Raw genomic sequence first — 19,129 nt, forward strand, 5'->3', positions numbered from 1 at the left:
CCCAATCATCCCCATCCACCGAATTGGCTAAATCACTGTCTCTTCACTCCACCAATAGCTGGTGTGTGGTGAGAGCACTGGCGCCATTATCCTGTGGCTGCCATCGTATCATCCAGGTGGATGCTGCACACTGGTGGTGGTGTGGAGAGACCCCCTCATGATTGTGAAGCACTTTGGGTGTATGGCCATACACAATAAATGCACTATATAAATACACATTACATTACATTACAACACTGGGAAACACCCATACACACTTATTTAGACACACTTACAATTTAGCTTAGATTCAATTTACCTATAGCGTATGTCTTTGGACTGTGGGGGAATGCAAACAAAAACATTTTGAGGAAAATTTCAGCTGATTTTGTACATACGATGAAAGTCAAAATAATCCAAAACCATTTTTATCAAATGATTTATTGTTTCAGTTTTGTAACATTGGAAAAAGGAAATAATTTTCAGTTCCACAGAAGAAAAAAGGTCAGGTTTGGGATAAAATGAGGGTGATTAAACAAAAAATAACACACATAAGTCAACAAAAAAAAAAACTTTTTTTTTTTTTTGTTGACTTATGTGTGTTATTTTTTTTTAAATTAATCTTAATTTTAAGATTGCATTTGTGTATTTACATCATAAAAAGGAAAAAAAAAAACTTTTTTTTTTCCTTTTTATGATGTAAATACACAAATGCAATCTTAAAATTAACTTGTAAGATTTGATTATTCAAATCTGCTAAATGTTAGTTTAAGTATTTTAACATTAATTTCACCTTAGGGCAAACACAAAGAACTTAATTATACAATCAGGAGGCTGTGGTATTAATATGAAATAAGCTACTGAATAATTAAAAAAGAAACATATTCTGAGACAGTTTCTTATTTCAATAAGCATTGCCAGGGTATATGCAGCATTTAATAAGGTATATGCAGAGCCAGTGTTTCTTCCCATACTGATAAACTTCTGGTGAATGGTTTATGTGACTTTTTTCCGTTTTATACGGTTCCTTTTTACGGAGACCCGGAAGGGACGTGTTTCGTGATAGGTAAACATATTTTTTAAGATTTTTGCGTTCCCTGGCAAAAATATTTTTGCGTAGGAATGCAAAGATATTTTGCGTTATTTCGTAAAACAGTTTCTCCACAAACACTTCCTGTTCACTTCATTCATGTCAACCCTCCCATTTTTAAAATTCTTTCGTATTTTACCAATCTATTCCACTATCATCCTAAGTATTTCCCCATATTTCTGATATATTTTAATCTTGAAAGCACGCTAAAATTATTATAAAATGTCTGCATTCAACTTTCTTTACAAAGTTATCTGAGTTCAGATTCTGTACATGCCATTAAAAGAGGAGTGAAAGTGCAGGACACTTTGGGATTCAGGTGTATGTTAAAACAGACAAATACACCTAATAATAGGTGTCCTGCCTGTTTCATTTTAAACACAACTAATTCTCTTAAATGGGCACAAAGAGTTACTGAAGTAATCGAGCGCTTTAATTTTAGATCAGTGCATTCATACAGTGACACCTGTTATCAAACAAAACAAACTGAAAGATTCATTTGCTGCTCTTCACTTGTTTGATTATAGAGCTGTCACTTCAAAGGGAATCTACAGAAGCTGATCTGGGATCAGTTTATCACACGGAGTGCGTAAGTCAGTTAGCGTTTATACATGCATTCGCTGATTCAGAGGTAGCATGTGAAGGGTGATGATCCATGCACAGCTTTAATGTAAAAAAGTTAATGCAGACATTGTTAAACTAATGTTAATGTGCTTTCAAGATTAAATATATCAGAAATATGGAAAAATACTTCATGATAGGATGATAGCGGGATGGAATGGTAAAATACAGGAGAATTTTGGCAAAAATGGGTTGACATGAATGAAGAACTCCGTACCTTTTACAGCATCGATGTTATAATGTAATTAAAATATAATCAGAAATAGACTTCGGCATTCATTTAGATGCGGATGTATAAAACGAGATGAAACACCGTTTACATGCACATGCACTTCAGGATTAGCAAGTTAGCGCAGAAGCTTCATTGAATATACATGGGGTAAAATAAATGTTCATATTTTAAAGACACTGCAGGAAAAAATTTTATTTAATGCAATGCTTCGTGTACATTCTGAGACCCAATTTATATCGGATATCACTCGCTGATTTGTAAAAAAAAATTAAAAATTAAATGCGCCGATTTTGTAATGGCATACAGCTCATCGAAAGTGCTTGACCCAGGTTACTGAGAAAATAAAAGTCCTTCCGCATATACCCTATTATAGATCATGTCTACACAAAAAATATATACCTTTTAGCGTTTGACCCTCTCTTGACAGAATCAAACAGACCAAAACTGCTCTTTAGAGATCAGTGCTCTTTGTAACCTTTTCATTCTTGGCTATTTTAGGGAATTTGTAGACATTTTCAACTGCGAGTTAATGAATTATTATGTTTATTTTTTTCGTAAAGACAGACATGCCACCCAGCTGTGCTGGGAAAACAACACATGAAATAAGCAAAAGCAGCAAGAGGCAATTGGATGCACCTGACAGCGTGTAGAAGGCCAAGCTTATCGGCTCTCGCCTGTGGCATTCCTTTAATATTAATTGTTTCTGCCACTCATTGAGATGACATTGTGGAAAAGTGACAGATGCATGTTTCCAATAGAGGAGGTGTGTGTGTGTGAGAGAGAGAGAAAGAAAGAGAGTGAGCGTGAGCAGCGAAGGGTGAATTTTCTTTCTCTCCTCAAAAGCTGATAGTGTGGTCAGACCTGAAAGGTGCAATCCTTCAAACGTGGCAGATGACTCTTTAACCTTCTCACTCCAATGACAAAAACAGAGCTCTTAACCAAAAGGGGAAAAGAGGAAGCCGAGATACATTTGAGATCTTTCTGTCAATGTTAAATGTGCCAGAGCACTTACTGACACATGACAGTATGACTAGCGCTGCTTCGCTGATTCATTTAAATCAATTTCCCTGCCACTGCGAGAGACAAGTGTAATACCGGGGCTCTCCATCATAATAATTACACAAGCCTAAGTCTATGTTTATAGGATGACCATGTACTAAAAATGTAAATGGTCCTGTTCCTTTTTGCAAGCTAAATGTTCAAATAAGAACATCTGTTTACAGAAAAGTATTATCTTTAAAAACTTGCATAAACAAAATAAAAGTTTATATTTTCAGGCCCTCAAATTGCAGCTTTCATATAAATTAAAGGCCAAACACATTTTAATCTTTCCAATTGAAGAGTCCTGATGCAAAAACCTCTAAGGGCTGTCTAAAATTTCCATCAAAAATGACAATTTTTCTCAGCCTCTTTTTGATTATGTTGAGATATTTCAATTTAAAGACCAAGAAAAGAGAAAAGGACTTATTTTTTGCCATAAATCTGATATTACTGAACACACACAGAGAAGCCTGGAAAAAAATGCTCAATTTAGAAGAAAATTACAGATGACATTTAGAGGTTTTTGCATCTAAACTGTTCAATTTTAGTTGGAAACCATTAAAGATGTAAACATTGTCAATTAGTATCTTTTTTTAAACGATATGTGCAGTTTTTCCCCCAAAATGCTTGTATAACTATGCTTTTGTCAACTGTAATGGGTAAAAATGAGGGAGAAACTACTGCAGGGACCCAAACCAATGTTCATTTTGAACCACTGCTTGTAATTCCTAAAGGGTAAATAACCTAATTATACTAAAATGCACTCCCTTTTATATAATTAATAACTATTACTTTTAAAACTAGACCAAATTAACTCACACTAAAATGAGAACAATAAAGCATGGAACAGCCAAATAAACATAGAAAGAGAAATAAAGCCTGGGATGAAATAGCGTGGAGGATCAGTGGCCCTCTTAATGTCCGACATGCTCGCCAAATGGCTGCCTCCATGTCTGGCCGCACTAAAGATAGGGCTGGCTGAGCGTGCTGGCACAAATACACTTACTCTCCAACATATACACACAGACACAAACATGGATGCACGTATACACATGGTGCTCCCAAAACAGCATGTGCCATAGTTTTATATAGGATGAAAATCATCCTGCAGCTCACGCCTTTTCATTAAGGAAAATAATGTAGTAAGTGCAATAATTAAAACAATAATGATACATAATTACTTGTGTAATAAACATGTTGGTTTAAACAAGAAAATTTACACTCTGATTAAAGATATCCTTTAAGGTATACAGTACTATTGAGGTCAGTAACATATATATTTAAATGAATCATAATAACTGCTATTATATATTTCCCTTTTTTTGAGTGCATTCAAATAACCATAAATGACAGCATAGATGTTTCAAATTAGATTTCTAACAACAAATGTTGATATTTTGCACTTTACAATTCTATAATGTCACGACCCGGTGATAACCAATTTCGTTCCCAATTCCGCAGATGAGTCTTAACCGATGGGACTAAGAGACTCGTCACAATAACTACTTCAACAAAAATAAGAGTGTTTCTTAAGCCCTGAATAATCATTTTAGAAAGATATCTGAAATATTAAGTGACCCTGAAGATTGAATGATGCTAAAATAATATTGAAATAGGATAATTCTTTTACAGAAATTAATTTATTCATTTTCTTTTTGGCTTAGTCCCTTTAATAATCAGAGGTCCCCAGAACAGAATAAACTGCCAATGGGTGGGGGGTTGGGTAATTCGGAAGACCCACCTCTCACTGACAAAGGTCCAGAATTTGTCCCATACAAGAGATACTTTTTTCCTATTTTGACTGCTATTACATGATGGGTACAATAATCCATTGATGGCTTTAAGACCAAGCAGAATCCTCTCGGTCAATGCTAATAAATATTTTTCATGAGTCAGTGCAATCTGACATAAATAAAGTCATCTTTCGCTACTGTATTGTTAAGAAAACATTTTACAAGTAACTTTTATTCTAAATCTTGGACCTTGAAACTAAAAATTACCAATGAAAAGGTTTGAAGCACCAAAAGCGGAGCATATTAAAATTGATTTGAATACTACTTTGGCTAAAATAGTCAAAAAGTGCGGTAATGATTACCATCCGACAAGCTAATTCAGAATTGTGCTTAAAATGTCACTAAAATTGGTCACACTTTACAATAAGGTTCATTAGTTAATGTTAATTAATGCGTTTATTAACATGAACAAAAAATGAACAGCACATTTACTACTGTAATTGTTCATGTTAGTTAACGTTAGTTAATGAAAATACAGTTGTTCATTGTTAGTTCATGTTAACTCAAGGTGCATTCACTAATGTTAACAAGCATGGACTTGGATGTTAATAATCTATTAGTAAATGTTCAATTATTATTAATAAATGCTGTACATGTGTTGTTCATGATTAGTTCATGTTAGTAAATGCATTAACTAATGAACCTTATTGTAAAGTGTTACCCTAAAATTCAGCATTTAAATTACAGAATTGAATATAAAAAATATTTTGATTGTCCATTTGAGTATTAGTATACTGTTTGCTCAATATATGTTGGTACTGCTCCTTCAACAGACATTTAACTTACTATAAGAAACTTTGCGAGTACATGTCAACTTACACTAACCCTAACTCCAACCCTAACAGTCTACTTATAATCTAATGAGAATTAGTTGGCATGTAGATGCAATGTAACTTAAATTCAACAAACGGACCATCAAAATAAAGTGTGACCCATTTGACTTATTAATTTAATATTATAAAGCAAATAATGTGAGGAAATAAATGCAGCACCAGAACACAACTGTTGACTGGCTCTCTCAAGGGACTGCACTGTATAGTTACTTTCCACTAGAACTGTAAACTTCCAAGGTATCAGTAGTCCACAGTGCTTCGAAGTCACCGCAGGATAATGCATCCCTGCCACAAACAAACTCCTCTGGCTCAGCTAGAGACTTGATGTAATCGCCCTCGTTGTCTGCAGGAATCACTCCTGCAGTGGCAGAAGCGAGATTCAGAACACAACCAAGCCTCTAAATCCATACTGAAGTCCCCAATAAATACAGGCCCTGACCCTAGGGCCAGAGTTAAAGAGACAAGGTGATATCATGATAACCTCTCTGTCACACTGCAGCATGCTCAGAAAGGGACAGGAAGGGTCAAGACTGACGCACTGAGGCTGGACAGACACATCGCTCTTAAGACAGACATTGTGTAGCCAACAGTTTGTATAAAGCTTTCTTGCATATTCACTGAAAGATCACATGCAGAGCTGGCAATATATAAAGAATTACACATATAAAACACACAGACAGACAGACTGGCTACTGAGCAGACAAGAGGTTTGATATGGTGACAAATTAAACCTTCCAGCAACTGAGATGTTCTTCATTGATAAGTGTGTGTGGGTCAAAAATGCCTTACACTGCGGCAACAAAATGCCCCCAATGTGACAGTAAACCTGAAATCAGCCAAATGCCCACAGGGAAACAGCTTAATAAACATACTACATGATGTGTTAATGAAAATCTATAAATGCAAATATGGTAATAGAAGGGCAAGGCTTAAGGCTAAGCCAAATAAAATTTGCTCATTAGCTCTTCATAAAAAACAAGAAAAGTCAATAGTAAAGACCACCATGATGGGAAAGCAAGGCGCCTACAGCTTCTGCCAGCACTGTGGGGAACAAATATTCTCTCAGGACTAGTAAAATTTAGGATTTTTTGCTTTCTGAAAACTTGCATACGGAAAAGATCATTTTCTTACCATTTTTTTAAAGATAAAAAGCAATTCACACATTAACGAAAACACTAAACCAAATAGTACAATGTACAAAAAATGTGAGGTTAAGTTTAATGCTTCACACATACCCCTATATATAATTCTCAAAGAAAGCACAAATAGTTTTTCTCGTGGGCACTGGCACAACATTAATTTTTTTCATGATCTACTAGCTTTGTGGGGACATTTGGTCCTTACAATTTAGATTAATCAACTACACACTCACACTTTTATGGGATAGATATGTTGATTTTTAGACTACACAATTTAACTATGTAGAATAACATATCTTGTATTTATTCTACATGTCATCACCTCGGAATTAAAAGGTTCTATCTGCATTCTGAATGATTTTGAGATGTTTAGCTACAAAGTTTTTGCATTTCATATAGCAAACAGTATGTGTGTAACGTTTGTTTTTTACATAAAGTGTTAAAATCTGTCTGTAAAAAAACATCCCATAATGTAAAAAAAGCTGCCATTAAATAAGAAGGTAAATAACTCAGTTTTGACAAAAATGTCAGATAGAACCTTTTAATTCTAAGGTGACGATTTAACAACCTAACATTGTTTGAAGTGATTTATAAGCTGCTTTCCTTATCGGGGTCCACATGCATGTCAACATATTAAAGATGTTGGTATCATAACATTGCAAGAGACATATTGTTCCAAAGTGTGGAAACAATGGGAATACCCCCTCCCTCTCCACCACCAAACGTGTATGTGTGTGTCTAACCTTTTCAGACACATAGCAGAAAACATGTAAAAAGATGAGAAGCTAAAGCAAAATATCACCAATATAATACAAATGAATAAAAAGCATACACTGTATAGGCTATTGCTGTATGTGTCAGGTCCTTAAACAAAAGTTAGCCATATGTATTTTAATGTAGGCTACACTGCAAATTAAACCCGTATACGATATGACTTCAAAATGTAATTCCACTACAACATCCTCAAAACGAAACCCTGGACTAAATGAAATGTTCCTCTCTCGACCGCTCGGTGTCGCTGTTGCACTGTCACTCACCGGATCCGTGCTGTTGTCTCAGGATAGATGAATTGCCTGGCCGAGGCGAAGCGGACGACTTGACTGCAGAGCTGGTCGTAGTCGTTGAGGCGGGAGCAGGTCCCATTCCAGCCGGCGGAGGCACGTGGGGTTTTCCCTGACCCTGGCCCGGCTCAGAAGTGGCCCGTCCACCTGTCGCTGTGTTGCTGTTCCTCAAAGGCCATCGGTTCTGGATGTGAGACACGGCCTCCTCGGCCAGCATTCCCTCGCGTGGAGTCACGCGCAGTGTGGCCTGCACCTTAAATTCCTGAGTCTCATCTGAGTACAAGTCCAAAACCCGACACTCATACACTCCTTCATCCTCCTTCTTCACAGCCGATAAGCTCAGCTTGTGGGAAATGGCATTGCCCTGGACCCTCACCGTCTGCTCACGGACAGACAAAAACAAGACATCTCAACAGGTTTTGTTGGCATATATCTGTATTTTACATCCTACACTTAGGCCTTATATTGTATTTTTAACCACACAACATTCCGTATTACAAATATAGGCAATTTTCAGACTGTCGCACTGAGTAAATTAGTCTATAATGAGCAAGTTGTACTTGTCTGTACGCAAATAAGAAAATGTATATTTTGCCGCCAAACAGATCTTTGAAATCGCGTTCGCCTGGGTAAGTAGCTATAGCAACACGAGAACTTCGATCTTCATCTTTCAAACATTAATAGCCTGTCATTACAACTCTATTTAGCTTTATTTAGGCTATCACTCGTCCACATCTGACAACAATATAGCCTATCCAAAAAAAAAAGAAATTAAAAAAATAAATAATAAATACAGTCTTGAGCAAGAATATTTGAGCAAGTAACCTACCACAGCTTTAAAAAAATAATTTTGTTACTTGTTTAATGATTCACATTTAAACCCTTATAGGTTACATATGGGTCTATTCTTTAAACTGCAGCTTATTCTTTAAAAAGTTAATAATAATAATAATAATAATAATAATAATAATAATAATAATAATAACAACAATGATGTTATTATTATTATTATTAGGCCTATTTTACTTTTAATGTCCCTTCAAGCCTAATTAGTTTTTATAATTGTACGCTTTCTTCAAGATTATCTTCCTCTGAACACACCACAAATCTGAAAATGCTAACTGAAATAAACTCACTGTAAAAACACAGATTACGAATACTCACGCTGATTTTCGTGGCGTCCCGGGGGGCCACCTGTAATAAATCACAACAAAACAACGTGAGTAGCCTGCAAGATTGATTACATTATAGGATACTCGCTACACAGTATACAAAAAAAAAAAAAAAACCTTTACTGAAGCTTCAAATGCCTTGACAAGATAATAAACGAGAGTCTCTCACTGGCAGCACCATGGACAGCAACAGTTCTTTTGCATCTTTCATATGGCTATGGGGGATTCGTATAACTGATTAAATTGACAACTAGTGCTTCATTTTATTTTTGATTTAGCTTTGACATAATTTTAGAGATAATTAGCCATTGGAGCATCACAGGGCTAGATAAACACAATGTGCCATTTATTTATTTATTTTTTATTTAAAGCATGACATCACTCACATCATTTTACTGAAAGCCCTCCCACTAGCATACAACCCAACTTGATCTAATGACGTAAATTAATAATTAATCACTCCAGAGCGTTTAATTGGGATTGCTCATCACAAGATATCAATCTGTGCGCAACTGGACTCGTGAAGCCTTTACACATCCCACTGCGGCCGTCAAACACTCCTGCTGCGACTTGAACCGTAACTTGTACAGAACATGCAAGTGTTCAAGCGGCTCTGAGAACAACGAAAACCCCGTTACCTTGGCTCTGTTGGCCGGAGCGCTAATTTGCAGTTCGTGAGCGAGTTCTTTCGGGGCCGCTTCCTTGAGGTACCACCACTGAATCTCCAGGGAGAACGGCGAGACTCCGACGGCTCGAAAAGCGCACGGCATCTCTATGTCCTCGCCCTCACCGACAGTCACATCTTTGGGCACTTCAGAAAATGTGGCTTATAAAAAAGGAAAAGAAAAACATTTACAACTAGTTTGGTTAAAAGAAACCGAGCAGAGACACACTAAAAGCCCTATTTATTTTTAAAAAAGCTTGTTATAAACTGCGTTTCAATTTCAAATCATGGTTCATGTTTAATTCTCCACACGTAGGCTAATCATGATTTATTACGTTGACTTCCTATATGCATTTAATAGCCTACATGTTTAACATGCAACTACGACACAGATAAGGTAACTAGGCTGTACACTTAACCAAATGCGTAATAATACTTTCGCGCATAAAAATAAAACAACATATGAAAACTAACAGACTTAAGTGGAGAACAACAACAGACCCTGATCATGCTGAGTAAATAAGCAACACGGGAGAGATTAAAAAAATCTGCTCAAGTTTACTCACCATTTACACAGAGTAGCAGGGGCGCATTAAGAATGAAATAATAAAGGACGCTGTGGGGTCCTCGTTTTTCCATGTCATAAATAAGGTGGTCAGATAGGAAAACGAGTAAAAGCGGTCATTTGACCTGAATATGCAGATTTTATTTCATTGGCATCTCCATAACTTGTTTTTTTCTCTAGTTTCTTCCCAGAAATGTGGAATAAAAGGACGGAAATCTCCAAATAAGATACTCCAAAAGGATGCTGCGTCAGTCAAACAGTAAAATCCAATCCAATGTTGCGGACCAGAAAAAAAACCCTTCTCTGTTGGGAAAACTGCGCGTGAAAAGTGTTATTCTCTTGAGTAAATATCCTTTTTGCCCCTAAAGAATCCTCTGTTCCACCATTTGCTTCTTGTCGGGATAAAACTTGCTTTCAACAGTAGGAAATCTGTTCACTTCGATCTCCATAAAAAGAGAAAAAATCCGCAATTCGCTTCCACCACCCATCACAAAACAATCCTGTGTCTTAACCCGCGAACCACAAAAAAACTAAAAACTAAAAGAAAAAAGCCCAACGTCGGAGGACAAGGGTTCCCTCGGTGTTTTTTAAGGAGCAGTTAAGCACCTAAACGAAGAAGCGGCATCAGTGGCTCGTTCCAGCTCGCGCCACCGGAACCTCTGCTCTGCTTTGTGTGTGTGAGCGCGTGAGCAGCGAGGAGGCGCTTTGGCATTTCCAGACCACTGACAGACTGACGAGCTTTGGGAGCAAACTAACCGTCTCTGTCTCTCAAATCAGCATACGGCTCGACCAATAAGAAGGAAACCGTACCAAAGGACGCACAAAGCAAATCGGTGGACATAAAAAGCGCTTCGGTGATTCACGCGTTTTACTCTGCGAGATCAACAAGCGGGCATTAAAGTAGCAGCCGTCGCGTCACCAGCAGAAGTATTTCATTTTAAAACACCGATACCTCAGATTAAGCACGCACTCTTAATCTCTCTCTCTCTCTCTTTCTGTTGTTTCATGATTTGCCTTTGGTAATAATACAGTCGCGTTGATCTGCATTTCTCGTTCTCCCTGCTAGAAAAATCCATATTAAACCATTAACACTTGGAACTGATTTCTAACTGGACAAGTCATTGCAAGGACAAGATGGTAGATCATCTTGGGCCAGAAAGAAACCAGCTATCATTTGGTCAAACAGATTTTATGTTGGTCAGTCCCAGCATAATGATCATCTTAGAGAAGAAGCTGCTATTACTCTGCGTTCCAAAACACACAGTTACAACCTTTAACTTGCTGGTAATCAAAATACGTACCTGGACACCTCCCATAGTCCTGTACTTCACAGGATATAAAAGGAATTCAAGGTTCAGTTATTCCTGTTTTCTGATAACAGCACTGCAGCCTTTCTCAGCAAAGATTCTATAAATACGAATAAAATTATAGTGCTTATTATTAGAGTTCAGTGCTTTGGGATATCATGCATGAGAAAAGATGATGTACATGTATTGGAAGAAAAGCTGTGTAGGTGTCTGTTGGTTTTACTTGGATATCTAGAACAGTGAGACAAATTCTAAAAGAAATAAGCAACAGTGCTTAAAAGAATCGGTGACACGATGGTACAGTGGGTAGTGCCTTAGCCTCTCAGCAGTGAGGTCGCTGGTTCGAGCCTCAGTTGGCATTTGTGTGGAGTTTACACGTTCTCTCCATGTTGGTGTGGGTTTCTTCTAGGTACTTCAGTTGCACAGTTCGAAAACATGTGCTGTATGTGAATTGGCTAATTTTAACTGACCATAGTGTATGTGTGTCCTGGTTCTTCAGGTTGAGTGTATGGCTAACAAGTAGATTTTACGAAACACCAATAGCTAAGAATCAACTTTGAAATAAATGACCCTGGGAGTAAGTAATTAAGAGTATAAATCACATAATAAGTGGGAAAACACCTCTGGTTATCAGCCAACACAGGTAAATAAATCACAAAATTTCATTCATTCATTTTCTTTTCAGCTTAGTCCCTTTTTTCATCTGGGGTCGCCACAGCGGAATAAACCGCTAACTTATCCAGCATATGTTTTTACGTTGCGGATGCCCTTCCAGCTGCAACCCATCTCTGGGAAACATCCATACACACTCATTCACACTCATACACTAAGGACAATTTAGCCTACCTAATTCACCTGTACCGCATGTCTTTGGACTGTGGGGGAAACTGGAGCACCCGGAGGAAACCCATGAGAACGCAGGGAGAACATGCAAACTCCATACAGAAACACCAACTGACCCAGCCGAGGCTCGAACTAGAGACCTTCTTGCTGTTAGGCGACAGCATTACCTACTGTGCCAATGCGTCGCCCTCAGAAGTCTATGTCTGCATTTAATATATTAGACAAGACCAGTGTTTCTCAACTACTGTACGTTGCTGGAGGACCACCAACACTGCATGTTTTGGATGTCTCCTTTGTTTGTCACACCCATTACAGGTCGCTGCTAATGAGCTGATGATCTAAATCAGGTGTATTTAGTTTAGGAGACAGGGAAAATGTGCAGAGCTGGTAGTCCTTATAGGATTGTGGTTGAGAAACACAGGTCTAGACCACCTAAACAGATCAAAACAAAACCAAAGACTTTGAGTGGTTAAAACCCTGACAATACTGTCTGAAATATCTTGCCCCAAGAAGCGACTCGAATGTAATCGACCATTGCAATCATTATAATAAGAGAAAGCATAGAGCTGTTGCCAATCAAATCCAATAATTAAAAACAATTGATCTTTGTACTGCACTGTGCTGATCAAGAATATTGTATCTTATAGTCTTATCTTGGGCTGCATGGTGGCGAAGTGGGTAGCACGTTCGCCTTACAGCAAGAAGGTCGCTGGTTCAAGCCTTGGCTGGGTCAGTTGATGTTTCTGTGAGGAGTTTGCATGTTCTTCCCTTGTTCGCGTGGGTTTCCTCCAGGTGCTCCGGTTTCCCCCACAAGTCTAAAGACATGCGCTATAAGTGAAATTGTCCATAGTGTATGTGAAAGAGTGTGTATGAATGTTTCCTAGTGATGGGTTGCAGCTGGAAGGGCATCCGCTGTGTAAAACATATGCTGGATAAGTTGGCGATACATTCTGCGGTGGTGATCCCAGATTAATAAAGAGACTAAGCCAAAAAGAAAATGAATAAATGAATCTTATCTTGTATTGTATACATTTTAGACAATCTCCTATTATTTTTTTGTTTGATCTGACACAACATTAACAAATTAAAATAAAAGTTATTGATTACATCTGAAGCTGTACATTTTACATTGCACAGTGACAATGGCATAAAATAAACCAGACAAGGCACTTATAATTAAATTAATGAAGCTGGCATAAATAGGTACACAAATGGTAGTTAGATATTTAATGATAATTAGTCTGAGACCTTCAAAAACGATAAAATCAGCATCAACTACTATACAAAGTTTTATAAGTAATGCACTTTGTGTGTTCATGTGATGTTGTTTTGCAGAGCACTTTTACTTCTATTGAGGTCTAATATAGATAAATAGGCACATAACTAATGAGACAATGTTTGAGAGTTGGTTAAGAAGAGTCCTGGCAAGTCATCATTACTTCCATAGCACTTTTACAATGCAGAATGCCAAAGCAGCTTTACTTAAATGAAGAAAAATGATAAATAAATTTATCATATTTCAGATTGTGGAACATTTTGGCATATAAGACAGGAGGAGTGATAGAATGCTGGTGTTTGTTGTTTAAAATGTATTTAATGATGTCAATTAAGTTTAATTAAACTTAGAAAAAAAGGCCTTTTAAAATATTGTATAAGTGCAATGTAAAATGTGTATGAACACAATTGCATTGTCTAATTGTAATGCTAGTTAAAGTGTCTTCATTTAATTTATTTCCAAATTGACAAATATCACATAGTAGGTATAGATCACTAGCTATTACACTAGAGGAATAATACAGTCCCTTTTATCACCACCTCTAGTAGTTCGGTGAGCAGTCATTCTAACTTTCACAAACTGATTTAGTGGTGAAGTCGGGTCAGGTCTTAAGTTTACTTTTGGAAATAGCCATACATTCATTGCATGATTCAAAATGATCCAAGTTTCCATTTATGCCAGAAAAAAAACAAAAAAACATTAGAATATTAAATCATGAAGCATGAAATTATGTTGTAAATGTCCTACAGTAAATATATTAAATCTGCATTTTTGATTTGTAATGTGCATTGCTAAGCACATTTCTCAGTATTTAGATTTGTTTTGAACCCTCAGATTCCAGATGTTCAAATAGTTATATCTCAGCCAAATCAATTTCTGTGGTTCAGGGTCACAAATGCTATTTCGGATTTTATACTTGAAAATCGAATGTTTACTTTAGCATGTTGCTTGCTGTCTTTTTATTGTTGATGTGAAATTTACTAGCAATTTCTGACTGAAAATTTTTTCTGCGCCTAGTTTTTTCTTCTTCAGTGATGCATATTCTGTCATGGAAAGATGTATGTGCTACAAGTCCAATACAAGCCCACTCGTTCAGATGGACGTGAAGGATGTATCACCATATCTGACCACTAATCCTGCGTTGTCCCTGGAGTCTCAGGCTTGTGCGGCAGAGTGCTTCTCTGGCTGAATCCTAAAACAGCCCACCCTCCCAGCTGCCTCCTGCCAATAATGTAGCACTTGTTCACCCCTACACTCCCATTAGCACTTCACCAACACAGAAAGGAAGAGTGCGACAGAGAGAAAGCCCTGATAAAGGAAGAAATGGGACTATGGCGCTATTGAAATTAGGCTTTTGCCCATTATTGATGTATCGGTGCTCGAGAGGTGGTGTGAAAGAGAATGTAAGAGCGCTCGATGTGGCTGAAAAACAAGATGAGAAAGTACATGAGATTGAGAGGGAGAACTGGAGAGGTTCAGATCAGACAGAGAGGGATTGAACAGTAATCTGTCCTTCTGCTGTAGGGAGATACTCATCAGTCAAGCACTTTGACAACAGTCCCCGATATATTTAATAAGAGGAGTCAGATATTCATTGGTAACCCACGCAGCATGTCTGAGGGTTTTGTTTTCATCTTTCCATCTGTTTTCATACAGCACCTCCCTCTTCGTTGTTCTAAAGAAACAGGCTGATTAGTGGTTTGTCCTTGGCGATAAGACAGGTGTCAGTGTGTTTACCTTTAGTGTCACAATTCAAGACTTTAGACAGCATATAATTCACTCACTGACTGCACTGTGCTTCTTGTCCACAAACATACACACATGATGAAAGAGTGCTGCTATTTTGCTTAAACATTTCTCAGAGGGATACATACACATGCAGACATTCAAAAGTTTTGGATTTAACGATGAACTAAATTGGTCTTTTAGAGCACACACTTAGATATTGCTTGACAATATTAGCAGGTTTGGCATGCTGTTCCGGGAGAGAACCTTGAGCTGGGAGATAATTGACCCCAGTGTCCTTGCCTGGTCAGTTAGCACATATGGAGGTCCCAGATCTGGTAGGTCTCGAGAGCTCCCCCTGATAAATGAGGAAAAGGAGGAGATGGGGTGGAAGGGGGGATTCTTCCAAAATAATAATAAGCCAATAGGGTAAAATATGTCTATTTATTGTAGGTTTGGATCAATCTGATTAGATTATTTCTGATTATGGATGAGGAACCAGGGATCAATCATATCACATGCAGCCATCAAAATTAGCTTGTAAAACTTCACAAAAAATAAACATAAAAAAACAATCACAATTTAGAAATAACATTTAAGACAATAGTTTTTTTCTGTTAAGACCACTGTATTTGTCTGTAACTCCCATTTACTTAAAGGTATAAAACCATTTAATAACATTTGTAACCTTTTTTTTTTTTGCATCATTTAGATTAATTACATTTCCTTTGTTCTTTTAATATGATTTACATTATTTGATAAAAAAAATAAACACAAACACAACTAAATTGAAAATCAAGAGAAATTTATCTTTTTCAACTATAACTTAAATAAATCAATATATTTGACACATTTAACGTTCTGAAGTAGAAAAAAAAACTACTTCATGTAAAAGCAGACTTAATATATTACTGCAGGAGGTTCCTTTTTTTGGCAGTTTTTTTAGTACAGTTTGCTGTGTATGCTTTTTTAAATCTCAAATTCTCTCACAAGTGCCATTCGTGCCCGCTCTTCTTGCATAAATTCAGCAGAGGTCGCTGTTGACTGACTGACATGCAGATCCCTTTCCCTAAACCCAACCGATAGTGTTTTAAAAAGCACAGATTGACCAGTGCCCACCCACTTTCTTAAACCCAACCCACAATGTTTTCAAAAGCAATCCAGATAAAAGCCCTCGCGGGCTTATCATATCATGTTTTTATCTTTACATAAAATGCTTTCAAATTTTAGAGGAAAGAGTATTTAGTTACATATTTTTATTATTATAAAATAAACAGAAATAAAAACAAAACATATCAGTGACTCATGTGAAATTAATGGATACTAAAGAAAATGAAAACATTTATTTAGTTGCATTAAAGTATTTATACATAAAATTACATTCAAGTGAAAAAAAATGCATTCATTACCATAAACATGCAAGTATGCAGTGCTGAACAACAAACAAACCCCACAATCACTCAGTAAATGACACCATGGAGATAATTGCAGTCTCTCAGAAATGATGTGTGCCTTTTACATTCATTTAAGTCTGAACCATCTGCACCCATCATTCCTTACTATGGAACAGAAGACTTTCTTGACATAGTGACAGCGGGGAACATCTAATGCCTGCTTTAATAATACATAACGACAATTATAAAACACTGTCAATTTAAAATACAAGTAAATGACAAAACTATATAATGGCACACATTATCTGCAGGCATTAATTTCTAGGTAATTCCATAATCCAGATAATAAACTATCATATTCAGAAAGCTGCTAAAGATAAGCCAGAGCCCTGTGGAATGAATTAGTGAGCAAAAGAAAAAGAAAAATCTTTGTGAAGAGATTTTGTGAAACCAAAGTTGACTTGACTGAAAGGTAGTACTCAGAGTTGGACAAGCAAGCGAAACAAAAAGCAAGTAAACAGTCAGGAGCCTATTTTCTTGTCTAATATTCATGTGAGTCGTGACTCTCAAAAGACTCTTGGATGGAGGTCTCTTCAGGTTCTCCTGTCAGCTGGCCGATGGCATCTAAAATCGCACTTCTCCTGTGCTGTTGCATGGCATTTAGCAGAAAGCTAGATGAGATATTTATGATCTGTGGGAAGCGGTGTCTGCTGCTGGACAGTCTCGAGAGTAAGAAAGCTAGTTATGCCAGGGTGACAGCAATCCTGTCTAATTCATGAGCAAGCAATGTGATATTAATGCATGTGGCATGCTAGACGTAGCTTGCAATGCAATTTAAGCATCTCAGCTGATGGCTCTCCGACTTTTATTTATTAATTTTATTGTCTTTTTTTTTTTTTGGTCATGTCCATGCTATTTTTTCCTCCACTGAAACCACTATGATATGCAGTTTTTGTCCTCTTTCCCTTTTTCTACTCAACTTTCCTTAACTTAACTTAGAGACGCATACAGAAGCTTTGAGAAAACCACACTGTGACAGTTACATTCTGTGTCTAATTTAATTTGTAAAATTACACACTTAATTTCCAACTCTCCTGCTTTGATAAATGTCTTGCTACACTTAAATAAGAAATGCTTAATATTTTTACTTAATGCTTAATACTTAATGTCTAACTTATTTTGAACACCCAGTTCTTGGCCCTACTTGCTATAATCCATAAATGTGAACTGTTTGTGACACCTTATAACATTTGCCTTGTTATGTAAAATTTTGTTCCACCGTTTAAAAAAAAATATATATATATTTCAAGGCATTTAAAAGAAGTCATTTACACACACCGATACTGCATCTAACAGATGAAATATTAGGTAAAATACAGCTTATCTAGGCATGTTTAGCTATACTACCTGTTAAAAGTCTTGTTGCCTATCAAAATTTTAGGAACAACATGTAATATCTTCTATCTAGTTGATCATTTGGCATCAGAAGTGGCTTATATTGAAGGCAAAGGCCTCTAGATTATGCTTATTTTACAAAAAAAAAAGTATATATATGTATATATATATATATATATATATATATATATATATATATATATATATATATATATATATATATTCATTCATTCATTTCCTTGTCAGCTTAGTCCCTTTATTAATTCAGGGTCGCCACAGCGGAATGAACCGCCAACTTATCCTGCAAGTTTTTATGCAGCGAATGCCCTTCCAGCTGCAACCCATCTCTGGGAAACATCCACACACACACACTCATACACTACGGAGAATTAAGCCTACCCAATTCACCTGTACCACATGTCTTTGGACTTTGGGGGAAACCGGAGCACCCGGAGGAAACCCACGCGAAGGCAGGGAGAACATGCAAACTTCACACAGAAACACCAACTGAGCCAAGGTTCGAACCAGGTCTGACTTTGCTTAGACAAAAGTCTTGTCACTTAACAGAAATGATTTACAGTATAGAATATAAAATCGTGGTGCAGTAGAAAAATAAATAATATTGTGCATGAATCCTATAATCTTGGACGTCTGTGTCCATAAATTCCTGCAATGACTCAAGAGACTTATTAATAAATTCATCTGTAATGGCAGAGAAAGAGTTCTTGCAGGACTCCCAGAGTTCATCGAGATTATTTGGGTTCATCTTCAATACCTCCACTTTTATCTTACCCCAAACATGCTCAATAATGTTTATGTCTGGTGACTGGGCTTGCCAATCCTGGAGCACCTTGATCTTTTTTGCTTTCTGGAACTGGTGTCTGTAGTATGAGAAGGAGCGCTATCCTACTGAAGAATTTGCCCTCTCCTGTGGTTTGTAATGTAACGGGCAACAAAAATGTCTTGATACCTCGGCCTGTTGATGTTGCCATTCACTCT

The 19,129-nt window shown here is 36.9% G+C and overlaps 1 protein-coding gene across 3 annotated transcripts in view; it reads right to left on the bottom strand.

Moving 5' to 3' along the window:
- vstm2b (V-set and transmembrane domain containing 2B) overlaps positions 1-10,922 on the bottom strand; it is a 29,539-nt gene extending 18,617 nt beyond the window's left edge. The window contains exons 1-6 of one of the 3 annotated variants that reach the window (XR_015494968.1): positions 10,192-10,922; positions 9,600-9,787; positions 8,954-8,983; positions 7,286-8,168; positions 5,418-7,067; positions 838-5,097 (exon numbers count right to left, since the gene is read on the bottom strand). Coding sequence is in view for 1 of the 3 variants with exons in the window: in NM_001128778.1 (NP_001122250.1) it covers positions 7,766-8,168; positions 8,954-8,983; positions 9,600-9,787; positions 10,192-10,264 (694 nt within the window). In the remaining 2 variants the exon portion in view is untranslated. 3 annotated transcript variants of the gene reach the window in all.
- Positions 10,923-19,129: the final 8,207 nt, after the last annotated feature.

Source organism: Danio rerio, chromosome 7, assembly GCF_052040795.2.
Source record: "Danio rerio strain M-AB ecotype USA chromosome 7, GRCz13ab, whole genome shotgun sequence".
In the NCBI taxonomy this organism is placed as follows: domain Eukaryota; kingdom Metazoa; phylum Chordata; class Actinopteri; order Cypriniformes; family Danionidae; genus Danio; species Danio rerio.